The sequence below is a fragment of the Oryctolagus cuniculus genome, chromosome 2, assembly GCF_051225735.1.
Source record: "Oryctolagus cuniculus isolate XC-2025 breed Fujian yellow rabbit chromosome 2, ASM5122573v1, whole genome shotgun sequence".
Classification (NCBI taxonomy): Eukaryota; Metazoa; Chordata; class Mammalia; order Lagomorpha; family Leporidae; genus Oryctolagus; species Oryctolagus cuniculus.
In genome coordinates, this window is record NC_142868.1 from 132,316,348 (window position 1) to 132,335,938 (window position 19,591).

Consider the following 19,591-nt stretch of genomic DNA (forward strand, 5'->3'; position numbering starts at 1 on the left):
GGGTCTCCCACGCGGGTGCAGGGGTCCAGGGACTTGGACCATCTTCTACTGCTTTCCCAGGCTATAGCATAGAACCGGATTGGAAGTAGAGCAGCCAGGACTTGAACCGGTGCCCATATGGGATGCTCCCTGCAGGAGGCGGCTTCACCTGCTACACCACAGCGCCAGTCCAAAATCTCAGGCTTTTATCCTCAAGTATAGTTCTTGTTTGTTTTAAAGCTCACACTTGCTTAAACTTTAATTTTTTTCTATTTTTTTATTTTTTGACAGAGTTAGACAGAGAGAGACAGAGAGAAAGGTCTTCCTTTTGCCGTTGGTTTACCCCCGAAGTGGCCACTATGGCCGGCGCCTTGCGGCCAGCACGCTGCGCCGATCTGAAGCCAGGAGCCAGGTGCTTCCTCCTGGTCTCCCATGCGGGTGCAGGGCCCAAGGACCTGGGCCATCCTCCACTGCACTCCTGGGACACAGCAGAGAGCTGGACTGGGAGAGGAGCAACCGGAACAGAATCCGGTGCCCGGCCCGGGACTAGAACCTGGGGTGCGGGCGCTGTAGGCGGAGGAATAGCTTAGTGAGCTGTGGCGCCGGCCCACTTTCTTAAACTTTAATCACTCACTCCACACAGTATAAATTGTCTGTTTTTATAAAGTTAAAAATGATAGGGTCCCAAGAAATGGAAGGTGTTTATAATCTTCTGGAAAATGGACATAATATACACAATACAGCTGTCTTTTAAGAACATTGCAAGCAGGGCGATGGTGAGCTGTGATTAGCCAGAGGACACTAATGTGAAATACACCATGTTACAAGATGAGAAATGCACCATGTTATCAGTGAGAAATGCATTATTCTGCGAGTACCAGAAATCCCAAATAACAGTGGCTTAAAGAAAAGTAAGAACTTTACCTAGAAACCTCCAGCATACTTAAATTTCCATTTACTTTTCATTGAATAGAATGGAGTTGGAGTTAAATGGCTTCTTCTTTTTCCCTTCGTTTTTTTTAAAGATTTATTTGTTTGAAAGGCAAAAATAGAGGAGCCGGGAGTGGGGTGAGGGAGAGAGAAAGATCAAGAGAGATCTTCCATCCACTGACTCATTCCTCAAATGGTTATACCAGCTGCCGCTAGGCCAGGCTGAAGCCAAGAGCCAGGAGTTTCTTCCAGGTCTCCCTCGTAGGAGCGAGGGCCCTGGTACTTGGGCCGTCTTCCGCTGCTTTCCCAGGTGCATCAGCAGGGAGCTGGATCAGAAGTGGAGCAGCCAAGACTCGAGCTGGTACCCAAGTAGGATGCCAGCACTGTAGGCAGAGGCTTAACCTTCTGGGCCACAGCTCCAGCCCCGATTGCTACTTCTGTAATAGAAGTAAGTGTGAATTTAATCAGACAGCTGTTTGTACCACAAAAAATAACACTCACCAAGGAATGTTGCTGCGTCAAAAACTGCACAACTTTCTTTTTTAAGAAACATTAGATTGTAAATAGATAACTTTAAAAACCTTGAGGACTAGGCCAACGCCGCAGCTCACTAGGCCAATCCTTCGCCTGCGGCGCCCGCACCCCGGGTTCTAGTCCCAGTCAGGGCGCTGGATTCTGTCCCGGTTGCTGCTCTTCCAGTCCAGCTCTCTGCTGTGGCCCAGGAATGCAGTGGAGGATGGCCCAGGTCCTGCACCCGCATGGGAGACCAGGAGAAGCACCTGGCTCCTGGCTTTAGATCAGCACGGTGTGCCTGCTGTAGCACGCTGGCCACAGCGGCCATTGGGGAGTGAACCAACGGAAAAGGAAGACCTTTCTCTCTGTCTCTCTCACTGTCCACTCTGCCTGTCAAAAAAAAACAAAACAAACAAACAAAAAAAACAGAAAACAAAAAACAAAAAACCTTGAAGACTAAACTTTTGAAAGACCAGGTTTAAATTTACCACTTACATAATGAATTTAAAATTCCAAATTTTAAAAATGTTTTCATTTTAAAAAGATTTATTGTGACTGAAAAATTACAGAGGCATGGGATTTTTGAACTGTAAGAGATCTTGGATTAACCTGTCTCCTTTGTGCTACTGATATTTGTAAGGTAAATTAAATGATTTCTAAGAAATAAATTTTCACATTATTTTTAGAGAAGAGAAATAGACCTTTCCCACAGCGGGGCATCTCAAACTAAGAAGTTTGACACTTCTATTTCATTTCCACCAGTAAATTTAGAAATTATAAAGAAGCAGCTAAATACGAGGTGAGTAATATTCATTTTGAAATTTCCATTTATCTTAGAATTTTAACAGTGAGAGCACTATATTATTTTAAATTAATAAATGTGTTTGCAAGAAAAAAGTGTCCTCAGTGTTGCCATACTAACACAACCGATGGCATTTTTTGTCTGTGTATTATATGGTGAAAATCAGTAAACACAAATCCCAGTTTTCCTTTTACTTATATGATTTATAAGCATTTGCTACCTTGTTAGATAGCCTTTAGGTTTCTTTAAAGCAGTTATTCATAAAATTGATGCTAATTTACTTATTTCTCTGTTAGACATTTTGATTTTCAAATTTTCTCTATTAATAGAAAATGCTACAGTTAAGGAACATTTTGTTCCTGTAGGTCTTTTAATATGTTAGTTTTTTGCTTAAAATATATTTCCAGGGAAAGTTGTCCCTAGAAAAATTCCAGTTTTTATGACTTTTGCTACAGATTGCCTTTCTAAAGCACACATCTTTTATTCTATCAGTTCTTATCTCTGAAGGAGACAATATTAGTCTTACTATAGGTGGTATTATTTCTAAAACTAAGGTAAACCCTATTACAGGTTATTTTAACTCTTTGTATTTTGTATTGTCCTATGCAGGACAGAGAATATACCATAAATTGATGTGAAAAAACAAGTATGAAGATTACAATTTAATTAGTCCTTTTAACACTTTGTTACAAAAATAGTACCAAAACAAGTCTTTTTAAGCAATATTTTCATTGCTTTTTTATTTTTTTAATATTTATTTATTTATTTGAAAGAGTTATACAGAAAGGAGAGGCATAGAGGGAGAGAGGTCTTCCATCCGATGGTTCACTCTCCAATTGGCCGCAAGGTCTGGAACTGCACTGATCTGAAGCCAGGAGCCAGGAGCTTCTCCAAGTCTCCAGTGCAGTGCAGGGACTCAAGGACTTGGGCCATCTTCTACTGCTTTCCCAGGCCAAAGCGGAGAGTTGGATCAGGAGTAAAGTAGCTGGGTCTCAAACTGGCGCCCATATGGGATACCGGCACTGCTGCCAGTGACTTTACCACTACACCAAAGTGGCAGCCCCTTTATTGCTTTTCAGGATGTATTTTTCCTAGTACCTGAGAGTAGATTCCCAGGTATTGTTTCTGTAAATCATCTTCAAAGTAACTTTATTCCTCACATTGCATCCTAAAGTATATTTGTTCTTATTTGTACATGTGTATGAATATTTTATGTAAAAAAGACATTTTATAGCAATCTTTAGTGAAATAAATATTTATTATAGATACTTGTTACTTTTAACTGCACTGTAACTTATTTTGTATAAACTAGATTCTTTAATTTTTTTTTAAAGAATTTATTTATTTGAGAGGTAGAGTTACAGTGAGAAGGAGACACGGAGAGAAAGGTCTTCCATCTGCTGGTTCACTCCCCAAATGGCCGCAACAGCCGGACCTGCATGAATCCAAAGCCAGGAGCTACGAGCTTCTTTCCAGTTCCCCATGTGGGTGCAGGGGCCCAAGGACTTGAGACATCTTCTACTGCTTTCCCAGGCCACAGCAGAGAGCTGGATTGGAAGAGAAGCAGCAGGGACTAGAACTGGTGCGCATATGGGATGCCGGCACCACAGCCAGAGGATTAACCTACTGTACCATGGTGCCAGCCCCCTAGATTCTTTAATTTAAAAAGTGAATACATTGTCATGGTTTAAAAAAAAAAAAAAAGCACAAAAGGATAACAGAGAAAATGAAGTCACCTTACTCTAGGAAACCATTACAACCAGTTTCTTGTTTCCTTCAGAAGTGGTCTATATGTGTATCTCTACAAGTGTAGATGTACAAGGTACTTCAGAAAGTTAATGGAAAATGAAATTAAAGGATAAATTTATGGGGCCAGCATTGTGGCAGTAGGTTAAACCACCACCTGCAGTGCTGGCCTCCCATATAGGTGCCAGTTTGAGTCCTGGCTGCTCCACTTCCTTTCCAGCTCCCTGCTAATGAGCCTGGGGAAGCAGCAGAAGATGGCACAGGTATCTGGGACCCTGCCGCGAGACTTGGAGGGCGTCCCTAGCTCCTGGCTTCAACTTGGCTGAGACCCATCTGTTGCAACCATTTGGGAAGTGAACCAGTGAATGGAAGATTTATTTACTTCTTTCTTTCTATCTAACTGCCTCTCAAGTAAATATATCTTTTTAAAAAGAGAAGAAAACTTATTTTGCTGCAAAACCATTTTGAAATTAATGCATAACTTTTTTGTAATACATGTTTTCCATGAACTTTTTGAAGACCCTTCATATGATGGATAATTGAATTTTATTACATCATATTTGACAGTTTTTTTCATATAACATTGATTGATAAATGTGATAGTCATGAGACCTGAAAGAAAATGGGCTGTCTTTAATATAACAGCATATGGGGAAATGCAGCAGAGCAGCAACAGAGGAAATGGAATGTACTCCAAGGGATATCAGATTCTAATGACAAGTAAACCCAAAACCATTATGAAAAACAAAACAGATATATTGTACCAAACCATTACATGCTCAGATGGTTTTAATACCAGCTCATTCAGATACCTGTATTCCAAAGAGAACCACAAATTGATCTAACAGCGATGCTACATGGCTTCTCGTATTTCAAATATAATGCTGTTAAGTGTGCTTGCAATTCACTTGGTTTATAAATTCTGATCACTCCTGGCCTAAAAACCTAACCTGTTAGCTTTAACTCTAAAAGAATAGCTCTGGCCTCTGAAAACCTGTTTCTTTTCTCACCATTCCCCTTTGAGACCTTCTTAGTTGTGATCTCCAGCAAGTCTAATAAATTGAGCTTACTTGCCAGTCACTTTCCTTGGTAGTCTTTGAAAAATTTTTGTTAGGCTGCTACTTTTTAAAGAAAAGTTTGTAAAATAAAATAATTTATATAACATATAAATATAACTTTATATTTAAAATAACTTATTTAGGTTGACATTACTACAAGATACTCATCGCTCACACCTAAGGGAATATGAAAAATACCTGCAAGATGTCAAGAGCTCTAAGAATACAATCCAGAACTTAGAGAATTCATCAAATCAAAATCAAAAGTATAAATTCTATAAAAACATGAAAATTTTTGTGGAAAATTTAATTGACTGTCTTAATGAAAAGGTAAATATAAATATTTTTATCATTTATTTGGAAGAAACACCCTTAGCACTCAGTTAAAGAAAAGTCTAGGCCGGCGCCGCGGCTCACTGGGCTAATCCTCCGCCTAGCGGCGCCGGCACACCGGGTTCTAGTCCCCGTCAGGGTGCCGGATTCTGTCCCGGTTGCCCCTCTTCCAGGCCAGCTCTCTGCTGTGGCCAGGGAGTGCAGTGGAGGATGGCCCAGGTGCTTGGGCCCTGCACCCCATGGGAGACCAGGAAAAGCACCTGGATCCTGGCTCCTGCCATCGGATCAGTGCGGTGCGCCGGCCGCAGCGCGCTGGCCGCGGCGGCCATTGGAGAGTGAACCAATGGCAAAGGAAGACCTTTCTCTCTGTCTCTCTCTCTCACTGTCCACTCTGCCTGTCCAAAAAAAAAAAAAAAAAGAAAAGTCTAAATTTTGCAATTAATTACTTTTCTCTAGTATTTTTTGTATATTTTTTAACATTTTATTAAACATTCCCTCAATGTTGGCTATTTAGGATTTTTTTTGGATTATTTTGCTCTGATAACTAACACTGAATAAAATCTTGTTAATTTTTTTCAAAATTTCATCTGTTTAAGACAAATTCCTAAAAAATGGAGGTCAAAGAAAATATTCAATGTAAATAATTTTTTTAAAGATTTTTGTTTGTTTATTTGAAAGAGTTATGCAGAGAGAGAGAGAGATATCAAGATCTTTTATCTGCTTGTTCACTCTCCAGATGGTTGCAATGGCCAGGGCTGGGCCAGGTGGAAGCCAGGAGCCAGGAGCTTCTTCTGGGTCTCCTATGTGGGTGTAGGAGCCCAATCACTTAGGCCATTTTCCACTGTTTTTGCCAGGCCATTAGCAGGGATCTGGATTAGAAGTAGAATTGCAGTCTTGAACCAGTGCCCATATGGACCGCTGGCGTCATGGTGATGGCTTAACTTGCTATGCTACAATGCCAGCCCTGAGTGTAAATATTTTTTTTAATGATTTATTGAAATATTTAAAAGGCAAAATTACAGAGAGGCAGAGGCAGAGGAGAGACAGGTCTTCCCTCTGTTGTTTCTCTTCCCAAATGATCGGAAGCCAGGAGCGAGCAGCGTCTTCCAGGTCTCCCATGCAGGTACAGGGGCCCAAGCAGTTGGACCATCTGCTGCTGCTTTCCCAGGCCATCGCAGAGAACTAGATTGGAAGTGAAGCAGCTGGGATTCAAACGGGTGCCCATATGGGATTACCCACTACACCACAGCACCAGCCCTCAGTGTAAATATTTTTAAAACTTATTAAGAATAGTGACAAATTGTCTTCCCAAAAGATTGTGCCAGTTTGTTAATTTTGAAGATTTTGTTTTTATCTAAACATCGTGTTTTGATCACAAAGAACCCCTTAGCTCATTAGCCATCTATAGTTTTAATTATTGTGTTTTGTCTCCTTTGCCCAGTTATCTTTTTAGTTTATAGTGGGGATTGGTCCATCCTTTGTTCTTTTTTGTTGTTGTTGTTTTCTTAATTAAGGATAAATAATTCTTTGTAACTTAAAATTTTAATGTTTTATCCTACTTGATATAAAGTTTCTGACTGGTTTTGTCTTTTGATTTTGTGATGGTTTTTTGATACTGAGATGTTTTGAAAGTTTTGTTACCAGATTTATGAATCTTTTACTTCATAGTTTCTGTTTCTGTTTTATGTATAGTCCTCACCTTGAGATCTTCAATTGTCCTTTTTAAAAAATAGATTGGCCTTTTTAAAATAATTCCCTATTAAGAATTATTTCCATATTATTTTTAATTTATAATTTTTTTATTTTTTATTTTTTTATTTATTTTTTATTTTTTGACAGGCAGAGTGGACAGTGAGAGAGAGAGAGAGACAGAGAGAAAGGTCTTCCTTTGCCGTTGGTTCACCCTCCAACGGCTGCCGCAGCCGGCACACCGCGGCTGGCGCACCATGTTGATCCGATGGCGGGAGCCAGGTACTTATCCTGGTCTCCCATGGGGTGCAGGGCCCAAACACTTGGGCCATCCTCCACTGCACTCCCTGGCCACAGCAGAGAGCTGGCCTGGAAGAGGGGCAACCAGGACAGAATTCGGCGCCCCGACCGGGACTAGAACCCGGTATGCCGGCGCCACAGGGCGGAGGATTCGCCTAGTGAGCCGCAGCGCTGGCTTTAATTTATAATTAAAATCAATGTTTTTCCATTTGTAATTAAAATGTTACCGAACAATTGTATGCTTTGTCCCCTATTATTGTTTATTTGGTTTTTTGCCTTTTTTTAGATTTATTTATTTATTTGAAAGTCAGAGTTGGACAGAGAAGGAGAGGCAGAGAGAGAGGTCTTCATCTGTTGGTTCCCTCCCCAGTTGGCACAATGGCTGGAGCTGCGCCTATCTGAAGCGAAGAGCCAGGAACTTCTTCTAGGTCTCCCATGCGGGTGCAGGGGCCCAAGGACTTGAGCCATCTTCTACTGCTTTCCCAGGCCATAGCAGAGAGCTGGATCAGAAGTGGAGCAGCCAGGACTTGAACCGGTTCCCATATAATGCCAGCACTGCAGGAGGCGGCTTTACCTGCTACACCACAGCTATGACCCCACCATAACTGTTTTAAGCTGGCTACTTTCTAGTATCACTTAATATTTATGTTCTTTGTTTATTATGGTGTAATTTTCTTCATTCATCCTTGACGAATTGGACTGTTAAAATCTTATCAGCCTGGCCGGCGCTGTGGCTCACTAGACTAATCCTCTGCCTGCGGCGCCAGCACACCAGGTTCTAGTCCCGGTTGAGGTGCTGGATTCTGTCCCGGTTGTTCCTCTTCCAGTCCAGCCCTCTGCTGTGGCCCGGAAAGGCAGTCTGTCTGTCTCTCTCTCTCTCACTGTCTAACTCTGCCTATCTTAAAAAAAAAAAAAAAAAAAAAAAAATCAGCCTACACATTGCTGTATTTGTAGCAGCAGCTTTGGGACATCACTGGAGTAGAAGGAATTATTTCCCAAGAAACATAAGTTTTAATCAACTAACTAATCTGCTTCACAGCTTTCTTAACCTGTCTCTGGATAGGTCTGTCATTCTCCATTTTTCCAGATTTCCACAGCTTGTTCAAGTGCCCTTGCTGTGCATGCGCTCATCCTGGGGAAAAAAGAGTTGCCCCCTTCATTTCCTCCTACTCTTTTGTCTCAAAGAATATTTTCTCTTACCTATCATACCTATCCATGACCATAACATGATAGCTGTTGCAATTTGGTAGCTGGTTTGTTTTTTAATATTCAAAACATTTGTCAGTATACGGCACAAAGTGTTTTATAATTTAGATGTACTATGTATAGTATTAATATTTTTTATGGGTGCTGAGTTCTAGTCCCGGTTGCTCCTCTTCCAGTCCAGCTCTCTGCTGTGGCCCAGGAAGGCAGTGGAGGATGGCCCAAGTGCTTGGGCCCTGCACCCGCATGGGAGACCAGGAAGAAGAACCTGGCTCCTGGCTTCGGATCAGTGCAGCGGCATGCCGTGGCGGCCATTTTGGGGGGTGAACCAATGGAAGGAAGACCTTTCTCTCTGTCTCTCTGCCTATAACTCTACCTGTCAAATAAATTTAAAAAAATATTTTTATGAGAGTTGAGCATATTCATTTACTTACATATTTTCTCAGTATTACTTCTTTATACTTTTTATGACTCATTGGTGACAACCTGCAAAATGTTACTTATATATGTATTTCAGATTATCTACATACAAGAAATAGAATCATCCATGCATGCACTTCTGTTAAAACAAGCCTTGACCATTATGAAACGCAGGCAAGATGAATTAAAACATGAATCAACGCATTTACAGCAGTTATCACGTTAGTGTTTTTCATGTTCAATATGACTTAATATTCATTAAGGTAAATTATTATTTGAGGAATAAAAATAATTTTATTCCCGAATAAAATGCTTTAAGTGAATTTTCCACTAACCCTTCCTGCAGCCCCTTCCAAAAATCCAAAATACTTAACATTGAATATTTTAACTTTGAATCATTTAGTATTTAAAGCAAAATATTTATATTGCCATTTAATGAATATTTTGAGATAAGTTTGCACAGACCTATTTACTCTGTTAGATACCTAAGTGACTTTCAAACACATGACATTTAGTTTGTCATAAATAACAATGATACATACTAAAATAGGTAATCATAAGATGTTGGTGCACATATTTCTGGAATTAAGCTATAGAGATAACTGATGAAGAATGTGAATGAAAGAAACTTGGAGAGTTTTGTTACTGTTCTCAAGTACTAATTACATTTACCAGCCAAGGTACAGTTTTTAGGCTACCAAACTTGATAACTCAATATTGTGATAAGGAGTTAACATAGGAATTTCACTTCATAAAGAAATATGTGATTTAGACATAGTGCATGTGTTCATACTCATACACACATACATACATTGATGATATTATCTTTATTTTCAAAGAATTTCACTTTTTTGAGAATTTGCAGTACAAAATCAATTTTATTCATTAACAGGCAAAGCTGAAACATCAGCAGATGAAAACTTGGCTATTGATGAAAAACTTCAGCGGATTTTGGAAGAGATTGAATCTCGAAGGTAGCTATATAAAATGAAGACACATCATTGAGCAAGTACCTTTTTACTGCTTAAATAATTTTATGACTAATTTTGTGAAATAATTAACTGTAACCTGACCTAGTGATTTGTGAGAATACTGTGAAACTAGAATTTAGTTAGCAGTCATCAGCTGTTATAAAGACCCACTGGTATATTTGGACCAATTGAAAGGGTTGGGTAGGGGCAACTCCTCCCTTGGGCGCTTCTTCCTGAGTGCTGCATCAGAAGGCTCCCTGCTTTCAATAAAACTGCTTTGTTTACCAAAAAAAAAAAAAAAAGGAAAAAGAAAAAGTTTTTAAACATTCATCAAAGTGAAAACTTAGAAACTTATAAAAGCTTATGAAAAACTTATGAAAGCTTATAACCAGAAGGTGGTCCTATTTATATTGTCACCCCAGTTCAGAATCTGGGTAGCCTGTGGGAATGTCCTAATTGAGATAATTGTGTGCCAGTGTGATAGTGTTTGTGGCCATTTAAAATGAATGATAACATTCTAGCCTTTTGTTTTAAACTATTTGTTTTCAGTAAGAACTATTTGCTTTTTGTTTATTTTGGTTTATTGAAAACTATAGGGAAAAACGAAGACAAACCAGGGCACTTTCTGGAAAGTGTGACCATCAGGAAGGGACATCCAGTGATGATGAACTGACCTCTGCAGAGATGACTGACTTCCAAAACAGCCAAGGTCAATTGCCAAGTTTGTAATATGTCTTGGTTTAAAGTATTGAAATGGTAGGAGATGCTTCACTGTATTTGCCCTAAATTATGTATCTACATTAAAAAAAGGAAAGTTCAGGTAAAATAAAGTTTTTTTTTCTTCCTAGAGACTTTTCCTTGCATCTTTATATGATGATGTTTCAAAAAAGTCATAGAAAAGTGGAGTTAAAAGTATGAGTGTATTAACAGTTGCAAAAATGATTTTTTCTTGAGATGTATGTTATGAAAATACTACACATGGATTTCCAAAATTTTTTGTACCAAAATAAACTTGTGTTTTTAATCCCCCCTTTTTTAAAAGCTTTATTTATTTGAAAGAGTTACACAGAGAGAGAAGGAGAGGCAGAGAGAGAGAGAGAGAGAGGTCTTCTATCCACTGGTTCACTCCCCAGATGGCCACAATGGCCGGAGCTGCACCATTCTGAAGCCAGGAGCCAGGAACTTCTTCCAGGTCTCCCACGTGGGTGCAGGAGCCCAAGGACTTTGGCCATCTTGTATTGCTTTCCCAGGTCAATATAAGAGAGAGCTGGATTGGAAGAGGAGCAGCTGGGAATAGAACTGGTGCCCACAAGGAATGCAGGCACTGCAGACAGTGCCTTACCTGTTACGCCGGCCCCTTAATTCCCTTTTTCCAAAAACTTGAAGTACCCTCATAGTTTTTCCCCTCAGCCTTTTTTCCTGTTAGAAACGAACATTTCGGTTTCATTTTTTTACCTCATACTTTTTTCATTCTATCTTTTAATTCAAAACAACTGCATTTAGTAAAATCATTTTTAGTATTAGGAACAGAAATGATGTGTGTAGTTGAAAGCTTCTGGGCTTTAGGTTCAGAGAAGGTTCTATTCTGTTTTCTCATAAGCATATTCTTTTATCTCCGTGAATCTGATGTTTGTTTTTGTCTAAGTAAATTGGTTATGCCTAACTTGTTGGAAGATAGTTAGGGTGTTTTTTTTTTAACTTTTATTTAATGAATATAAATTTCCAAAGTACGATTTATGGATTACAATGGCTTCCCCCCCATACTGTCCCTCCCACCCACAACCCTCCCCTTTCCCACTCCCTCTCCCCTTCCATTCACATCAAGATTCATTTTCGATTATCTTAATATACAGAAGATCAGCTTAGTGTACATTAAGTAAGGATTTCAACAGTTTGCTCCCACACAGAAACATAAAGTGAAAAATAATAGATGATTTTTTTAAATGATGATGAAATCAGATCAGACCTATTGTCATGTTTAATCCCAGTGAGAGTCAAGTTGGGAGTTGATAATTTCTTTTTTTTTTTTTTTTACAGAGGATCAGTTTAGTATGCATTAAGTAAAGATTTCAACAGTTTGCACCCGCATAAAAACACAAAGTGAAATATATTGTTTGAGTACTCGTTATAGCATTAAATCTCAATGCACAGCACATTAAGGACAGAGATCCTACATGAGGAGTAAGTGCACAGTGACTCCTGTTGTTGACTTTACCAATTGACACTCCTGTTTATGGCATCAGTAATCTCCCTATGCTCCAGTCATGAGTTTCCAAGGCTATGGAAGCCCTCTGAGTTCTCCGATTCTTATCTTGTTTAGACAAGGTCATAGTCAAAGTGGAGGTTCTCTCCTCCCTTCAGAGAAAGGTACCTCCTTCTTTGAAGACCTGTTCTTTCCCCTAGGATCTCACTCACAGAGATCTTCTGCCAGAGTGTCTTGGCTTTCCATGCCTGAAATACTCTCATGGGCTTTTCAGCCAGATCCAAATGCCTTTAGGGCTGATTCTGAGGCCAGAGTGCTATTTAGGACATCTGCCATTCTATGAGTCTGCTGAGTATCTCACTTCCCATGTTGGATCACTCTCCCCTTTATTTATTCTATCAGTTAGTGTTAGCAGGTACTAGACTTGTTTATGTGCTCCCTTTGACTCTTAGTCCTTTCATTATGATCAATTGTGAACTGAAATTGATCACTTGGAATAGTGAGATGGCATTGGTACATGCCACCTTGATGGGATTGAATTGGAATCCCCTGGTATATTTCTAACTCTATCATTTGGGGCAAGTCAGCTTGAGCATGTCCCAAATTATACATCTCTTCCCTCTCCTATGTTTAACAGGGATCACATTTCAGTTAATTTTCAACACTTAAGAATAACTGTGTATTAATTACAGAATTAAACCAGTCATATTAAGTAGAACAGACAAAAAAACTACTAAGAGGGATAATATATTAAGTTGTTCATTAACAGTCAGGGCTATGCTGATCAAGTCACCGTTTCCCATAGTGTCCATTTTACTTCAACAGGTTTCCTTTTTGGTGTTCAGTCAGTTGTCACTGATCAGGGAGAACATATGGTATTTGTCCCTTTGGGACTGGCTTATTTCACTCAGCATGATGTGTTCCAGATTCCTCCATTTTGTTGCAAATGACTGGATTTCGTTGTTTCTTACTGCGGTATAGTATTCTAAAGAGTACATATCCCATAATTTCTTTATCCAGTCTACCGTTGATGGGCATTTAGGTTGGTTCCAGGTCTTAGCTATTGTGAATTGAGCTGCAATAAACATTAGGGTGCAGACCGCTTTTTTGTTTGCCAATTTAAATTCCTTTGGGTAAATCCCAAGGAGTGGGATGGCTGGGTCGAACGGTAGGGTTATCTTCAGGTTTCTGAGGAATCTCCAGATTTTTTTTAAAGACTTATTTACTTATTTGAAAGAGTTACACAGAGAGAGAAGGAGAGGCAGAGAGAGAGAGATCCTGAATCGGCTGGTTCACTCTCCAGTAGGCCGCAATGGCCAGAGCTGTGCCGATCTGAAGCCAGGAACTTCTTCCTGGTCTCCCATGCAGATGCAGTAGCCCAAGGACTTGGGCCATCCTCTACTGCTTTCCCAGGCCATAGCAGAGAGCTGGGTTGGAAATGGAGCAGCTGGGACTCGAACCAGCACCCATGTGGGATGCCGGCACTGCAGGCGACAGCTTTACCTGCTACGCCATAGCGCCAGCAGCAGTTAGAGTGTTAAAATAAGGCACTGCATGTATAGTATTTTAGTGTAATAGCAGGGACCCAGTTAATGGTAGGTTTTATTAGTATGTTTTTACTTTTGTTACCAAATCAACTTTTAATAAAAATAGGTATGTATGTTAATGTCAAAGAAAAGTTTTCAGTTCAGTTGGCTGCATAGTCAAATGAGGAAGCATATTTAAAATTCACAAACTTAAAATTCATAATAGAGTCTTATTTTGTTTACAGGTGACATTTTAAAGGATCATAAGAGAGTTTTTGAAGATGTACATGAAGATTTTGGTAACATCCAGAGTATTTTATTGAAGTTTCAGCAATGGCGAGAGAAGTTTCCTGATTCCTATTATGAAGCATTTATTAGTTTATACATACCAAAGCTTTTAAATCCCCTAATAAGGGCTCAGTTAATCGACTGGAATCCTCTTAAGGTATGCTTAACATGTGAAAAATTATGGTGGATATGCCTACTCAACAAACAAGAAAATTAAGTTCTGAGAAAAAGAGAAATAAAGATTTAACAAAGTGAAGGATGGAACCTGCCCTTATCTTTTTCCATCAGTCATGCATGCCTGTTGCTGTAGATTAGGTTCAGAGTCATAGTACAGGAACTAAGCTAAGAAGAATAGGTAGTTTGTCAACCCTTCAAGCTGAGTTGGATACTGTGTTAGGCCTAGCAGAGATATTTCCACTCTTCCATTCAACAAATAATAATTGGCCATCTGCTGTTTATCTAATAAGCTAAACCACATGTGAATTATATGTATGCTTTTAAGAACTGAAGGAGCCAAAAGTAAATTTTGCTTGAGGTAAATGAATTTTTATAAACAAATTCTGTGTTTACTTCATGTGCCCAGCCAAGGTATATTTTGTTCCTACCAGAGTATTTGAATTCCTGGCACATAGTAGGCATTTGAGTATTTATGTATAAGTAAATGCATGAAATGCTGCAACTTCTTATATTACTAGATACCATGTCTTAGGTCATCCTGCCTTGCCTGGTGCTGTAATGATACATACATAATTTTAAAATAGAGAATTATTCTCCTTTGATCCTAAGAAAAGTTCTGGTATTTATTGAAAAATGTAACTATTTTAAAATACACTAATGTTTAAGAATTTATTTCTAACTTTTATAATTTTGTATTTAAGTTGGATTCCATAGGTTTAAAACAGATGCCATGGTTCACATCTATACAAAAATTTGTGGATAGCCATGTGGAAAATTCAAGTAAGGATGACAGTTCTGATAAAAAAATTTTGTCTGCTATCATCAACAAAACAGTTATTCCACGGCTGAAAGGTACTATTCTGTAATCTTGCTCAGATTAAATTGTTCTTTGACAGATATAAGATTATTAATTTCTGTTACAGCTACAAATGGTGTTTTGGGAATCTTTGAACACAAGGAAATGTTATGCAGTAAAGATCAACAGATGTTAGGGTGGACCTTTGTCTAGTGGTTAAGATGCCGCTTGGGACATCTGTATCCCAAATCAAGGTTCCTAGGTTTGAGTCTCAGCTCTACTTAGAATTCTGGCTTCCTGCTGCTGCCCACCTTAGGAGGCAGCAGGTGATAGCTCAGGTACTCAAGTCCTTGCCATACATGTGGAAGATGCAGATTGAGTTCTGTGCTCTTGGCTTCCCCCAGGCTCAGTCCCCACTGAACCATTTAAGGAACAAACCATTGGATGAAAGACCTCTAGCTGTCTCTCTTTCTCTCTCTTTTTGCCTTTAAAATGAAGACCAACAAATGTTAATTTTAAGCTGGTTAAAAAAAAATTTTTGTGTGCTGTTGGTTGGTAACCAAACCACTAATACGCTGAGCATTTAGCATTTGTGACAGTTCTGCTGCTTCTGGGACACCTTACTCATCTGTTAGTGGTATACTTACATCTGTACTTTATGAACCTCTTTCTTTCCCTTAACTTCTCCCATTAATGTTTCTTGTTTTCTTTAAATTAAAAAAAAAAAAACTGCATTCTCTTTGCATGTGCAGCTAGTAACTATGGCCACTTAGCATTAGTGCTGGTGCCTTCAAAGTCTGACAACTCACTTTACTTGAAACTATGCTTTGATAAGAAGCTGTTAGACTTTATTACTAATAATGAATTTGGTAACAGTAAATGCAAATCTCTGTTGAAAAAGATTAAGCAGTCAGCTTTCTACATTGCCTTGCAGCCAGCTTGATTAAACTTTAGATTTTTGTAATGAAACAGTGTGTTGTGGAGTGTATCAGTTGTTATTTTTAACGAACTCTATTAATATAAGTGCCTCATTGAAGTACCTTTCTGAAAAATCCAAATACTTATGATTAAATAGTCCCACAAATTAGTATTTTTATGAGAAATTAATACTGACTAGGTTCTTTAGTGTTGTGCTGTAAGTGTGGCACACATCCGATATCGAAGTAACTGGGTTTCAATCTGCCTCAGCTTCCAATCCAAGTTCTGAATAATGCATACACTGAGGGCTGGTGCTGTGGTTAATCCTCTGCCTGCGGTGCTGGCATCCCACATGGGCATGGTTCTAGTCCTGGCTGCTCCTCTTCTGATCCAGCTCTCTGCTGTGGCCTGGGAAAGCAGCAGAAGATGGCCCCTGTACCCGCGTGGGAGACCCGGAAGAAGCTCCTGGCTCCTGGCTTCATATTGGTGTAGCTCCAGCCATTAGGGACATTTAGGGAGTGAATCAGTGGATGGAAGGACTTAGCTTTCTGTCTTTCCTTCTCACTGTAACTCTACCTCTCAAATAAAATCTTTTTAAAAAAATAATAATGCATACCCTGGGAGGCAGCAGCTGATGGCTTAAATACCTGGGTCTCTGCCACCCATGTTGGAGACCCAGATGGAGTTCCTGGCTCTTGGCTTCACCCTGACCCAGCCCCTGCTGTTACAGACATTTGGGAAATGAACCAGCAGATGAAGATCTGTCACTATCCCCTTCTCAGTCTCGCTGCATTTCAAATAAGTAAAAATAAACATTTATAGTGATTGAGTTCTAAATATACTTCAAAGGTAGCCATAACAATTTTCTAATAGATTGATTGTGAGGCAAGAGAAGGAATCACAATGATTTGTTTGGGGCCTGAGCAGCTAAAAGGCCAGAGTTGTCATTTCCTGTAATGGAAAAGACTGAGAGAATTAAGTTTACAGTGGACAGGTCTATCAGTAGCTCTGTTTGGGACATGGCTGAATTTGAGACTTTGTCATCTGAATCACAGTGTCAAATTATTGGATAAATGAATCTTAAAAGGGAGGTCGGAGCAAGCTCTGTGGTGTAGCAGGCTAAGTTCATGGGTGCCGGTTCATGTCCTGGCTGCTCTTCTTCTGATCCAGCTCTCTTCTTATGGCCTGGGAAAGCAGTAGAAGATGGCCCAAGTTCTTGGGCTTCTGCACCTGCATGGGAGACCCAGAATAAGCTCCTGACTCCTGGCTTCGGTCTGGTCTAGCTCCAGCCATTGTGGCCATTGGGGAGTGAACCAACAGATGGAAGATTCTCTCTTTCTCTGAATCTCCCTCTCTCTGTAACTCTACCTTTCAAATAAATAAATAAAATCTTTAATTTTAAAAAAGGGGGGAGGTCAAGGGTCAAGGCAGGATGTATAAATTTGGAATTTATTAGTGTACTTATGATACTTAAAGCCATAAAACTGGCTTTAAACACTAAAACAGTGGATGTAAATAGGAAAGAAAAGTTAAGTGACCAGAGATCCTGAAGTGCTGCAGCATTTAGCAGTCAAAGAGGTAACAGGTGCCCAGCAAAAGAATACCAGAGAGGTGGGCAGGAAACCATGAATCTGGCATGCCAGAGCTACATGAAAAAAGTGTTTCTAGGAAAAGAGAATGATCAACTCTTGAAGTTGTTGGAAGTAAGGCAGTTGATGATTGGAGTCATCTACTGGAGTTTGCTAAATTATTGTTATCTATGATTAAAGTAGTTTGGAGTGTTGAGAGGTAAGCCTAATTAAAGGGGAATTAAGAAGAATGGAAAGAGGGAAGTCTGAAATGAAAGTTTAGACAGTAGTTTGAGGAATTTTATTATAAAACGAAGGAGAAAAATGGAGCAGTGCTGGAAGGAGAAGTATGGTTAAAAGGAAGTTTAATTTTTTTTTTTTTAAGTGGAACAGCTGGGACTTGAACCAGTAACCATTGGGATGCCTGGTGCTGCAGGCCAGTGGTTTTTTTTTTTTTTTTTTTTTAATTTATTTATTTATTTAAAAGTCAGAATCACACAGAGAGAGAAGGAGAGGCAGAGAGAGAGAGAGGTCTTCCATCCACTGGTTCACTCGCCAGTTGGCCACAACGGCCAGAGCTGCGCCTGTCTGAAGCGAGGACCCAGGAGCTTCTTCCTGGTCTCCGATGCGGATGCAGGGGCCCAAGGACCTGAGCCATCTTCCACTGCATTCCCAGGCCATTGCAGAGAGCTGGATTGGAAGTGGAGCAGCCAGGACTCAAACTGGCACCCATATGGGATGCCGGCACTGCAGGTGGCAGCTTTATCTGCCATGCCACAGCACCAGCCCCTGGAAATTTAATTTTAATACAAGAGAAATAATTGTAGAGTGATAAGAGATTCAGTAGAAGTAATGACAATATGAAAGGAAAGGACAGAATTTTGTGAGTAGGATCTTCCAGTAAGTCAAAAGGGTTGGGATCTCATGTACAGATCAAGTGTTGGCCTTGACTGGGAGCATGGGTATTTCATCCACAGGAATAGTATACAAGTTAGTTGTTTCCATCAAGTTGGGAAGTAATTTGGGAGGGAGCAAGGGAGAATAAAAAGTAAGAAAGTAAAGTCCATCAGCTAAGAGGAAGATTCAGCAGGAAGGAGAATGTACCGAATGACCATCTAGACAAGGAGAGTGGACTAGGGAAAGAGAATATGATTTCTGATGGATAAGGTCTCCCTTGAGTTTTATTAATGCACCTTTTTTTCCAGCCACATATTTGCTGTGTGCCTGCAGGCAGATTTGGTGACAAGATGGATTTAACAAGGATTATGAGTTAGCCAGATAAGTTCAGTAAAGACAAGAAGTAGAGAATGTGTGCAAATACATAATGGCAATGACTGGCATGGGGTTTAAACTAAGAAAAGAAATGTGGAAGGCTTCAGTTATTCATGTGTAAGAAACAAAACAATCTTATAAATAAGTTGTGAGTCACTGAAATATTTGTTTCAGACTTTGTCCAATTTATTTGGGATCCCTTGTCAACCTCACAGACAACGAGTTTAATAACACATTGCAGAGTGATTTTTGAAGAACTTTCCACTTGCGAAAATGAAGTTAATACAAGCAAACAGGTAATATTTTCTGGAGTTATAAATTCTTTGATTTATTTGTAAATCTGTGTAATTTTATGATAAGTTGTTGTTTATAGAAGATGGAGAATCAGGAAACTGGGAGAAAACATGTTTGCTCTGATTTGTAGATGTGAGGATTGAATATACCCTAATACTGCTAAGCACTCTAACAACAGTGGTAATCATGATTAGTTGAAGTATAGATAAGATCCATATTATTGCTTCCATTCCTATTAGTTTATTTCTCTGTGTCAGTGGTTTGATTTGTGTTCTTGTGACCCAGCAACCGTTTCTCAGGTTTATGAACATGCCTTGGCCCTGCAGAGGTCAACAGGAATTAATTCATTAGTAGTTTTATTACTTATAAAAGAAAGTAAAACTCACTGCTTTGTTCTTTTTTAAAAAAATCTAGTTATGTTCTGGGTTTGATTTAACAGTGATTTCTAAATTAGGTGACACTCATAGTATTAACTAGTTACTTATAATCTGTCAAATTAAATAATTGCTTTAAAGATTAAAAATTCAGTAGGACAGTTGAAGAAAATGAATCTCAAACACTTGCTCACAGTAACACAATAAAGCTAGGATTTGAACCTTAGTTAG

General features: G+C 39.4%; 1 protein-coding gene across 13 annotated transcripts in view; it reads left to right on the forward strand.

The window, feature by feature from the left end:
* Positions 1 to 19,591, forward strand: part of GCFC2 (GC-rich sequence DNA-binding factor 2) — a 56,868-nt gene that overhangs the window by 11,197 nt on the left and 26,080 nt on the right. For 6 of the 13 annotated variants that reach the window (XR_016230253.1, XR_016230254.1, XR_011386510.2 and 3 more), the window contains exons 6-13: positions 2,109 to 2,221; positions 5,172 to 5,358; positions 9,071 to 9,194; positions 9,866 to 9,947; positions 10,541 to 10,653; positions 13,919 to 14,118; positions 14,840 to 14,990; positions 18,867 to 18,988. Coding sequence is in view for 5 of the 13 variants with exons in the window: in XM_051842720.3 (XP_051698680.3) it covers positions 2,109 to 2,221; positions 5,172 to 5,358; positions 9,071 to 9,194; positions 9,866 to 9,947; positions 10,541 to 10,653; positions 13,919 to 14,118; positions 14,840 to 14,990; positions 18,867 to 18,988 (1,092 nt within the window). In the remaining 8 variants the exon portion in view is untranslated. Of the gene's footprint in view, positions 1 to 2,108; positions 2,222 to 5,171; positions 5,359 to 9,070; positions 9,237 to 9,865; positions 10,251 to 10,540; positions 10,654 to 13,918; positions 14,119 to 14,839; positions 14,991 to 18,866; positions 18,989 to 19,591 lie in introns of those variants that run through there. The other 7 variants (XR_016230255.1, XR_011386512.2, XR_011386513.2 and 4 more) reach the window with 4 other exon arrangements.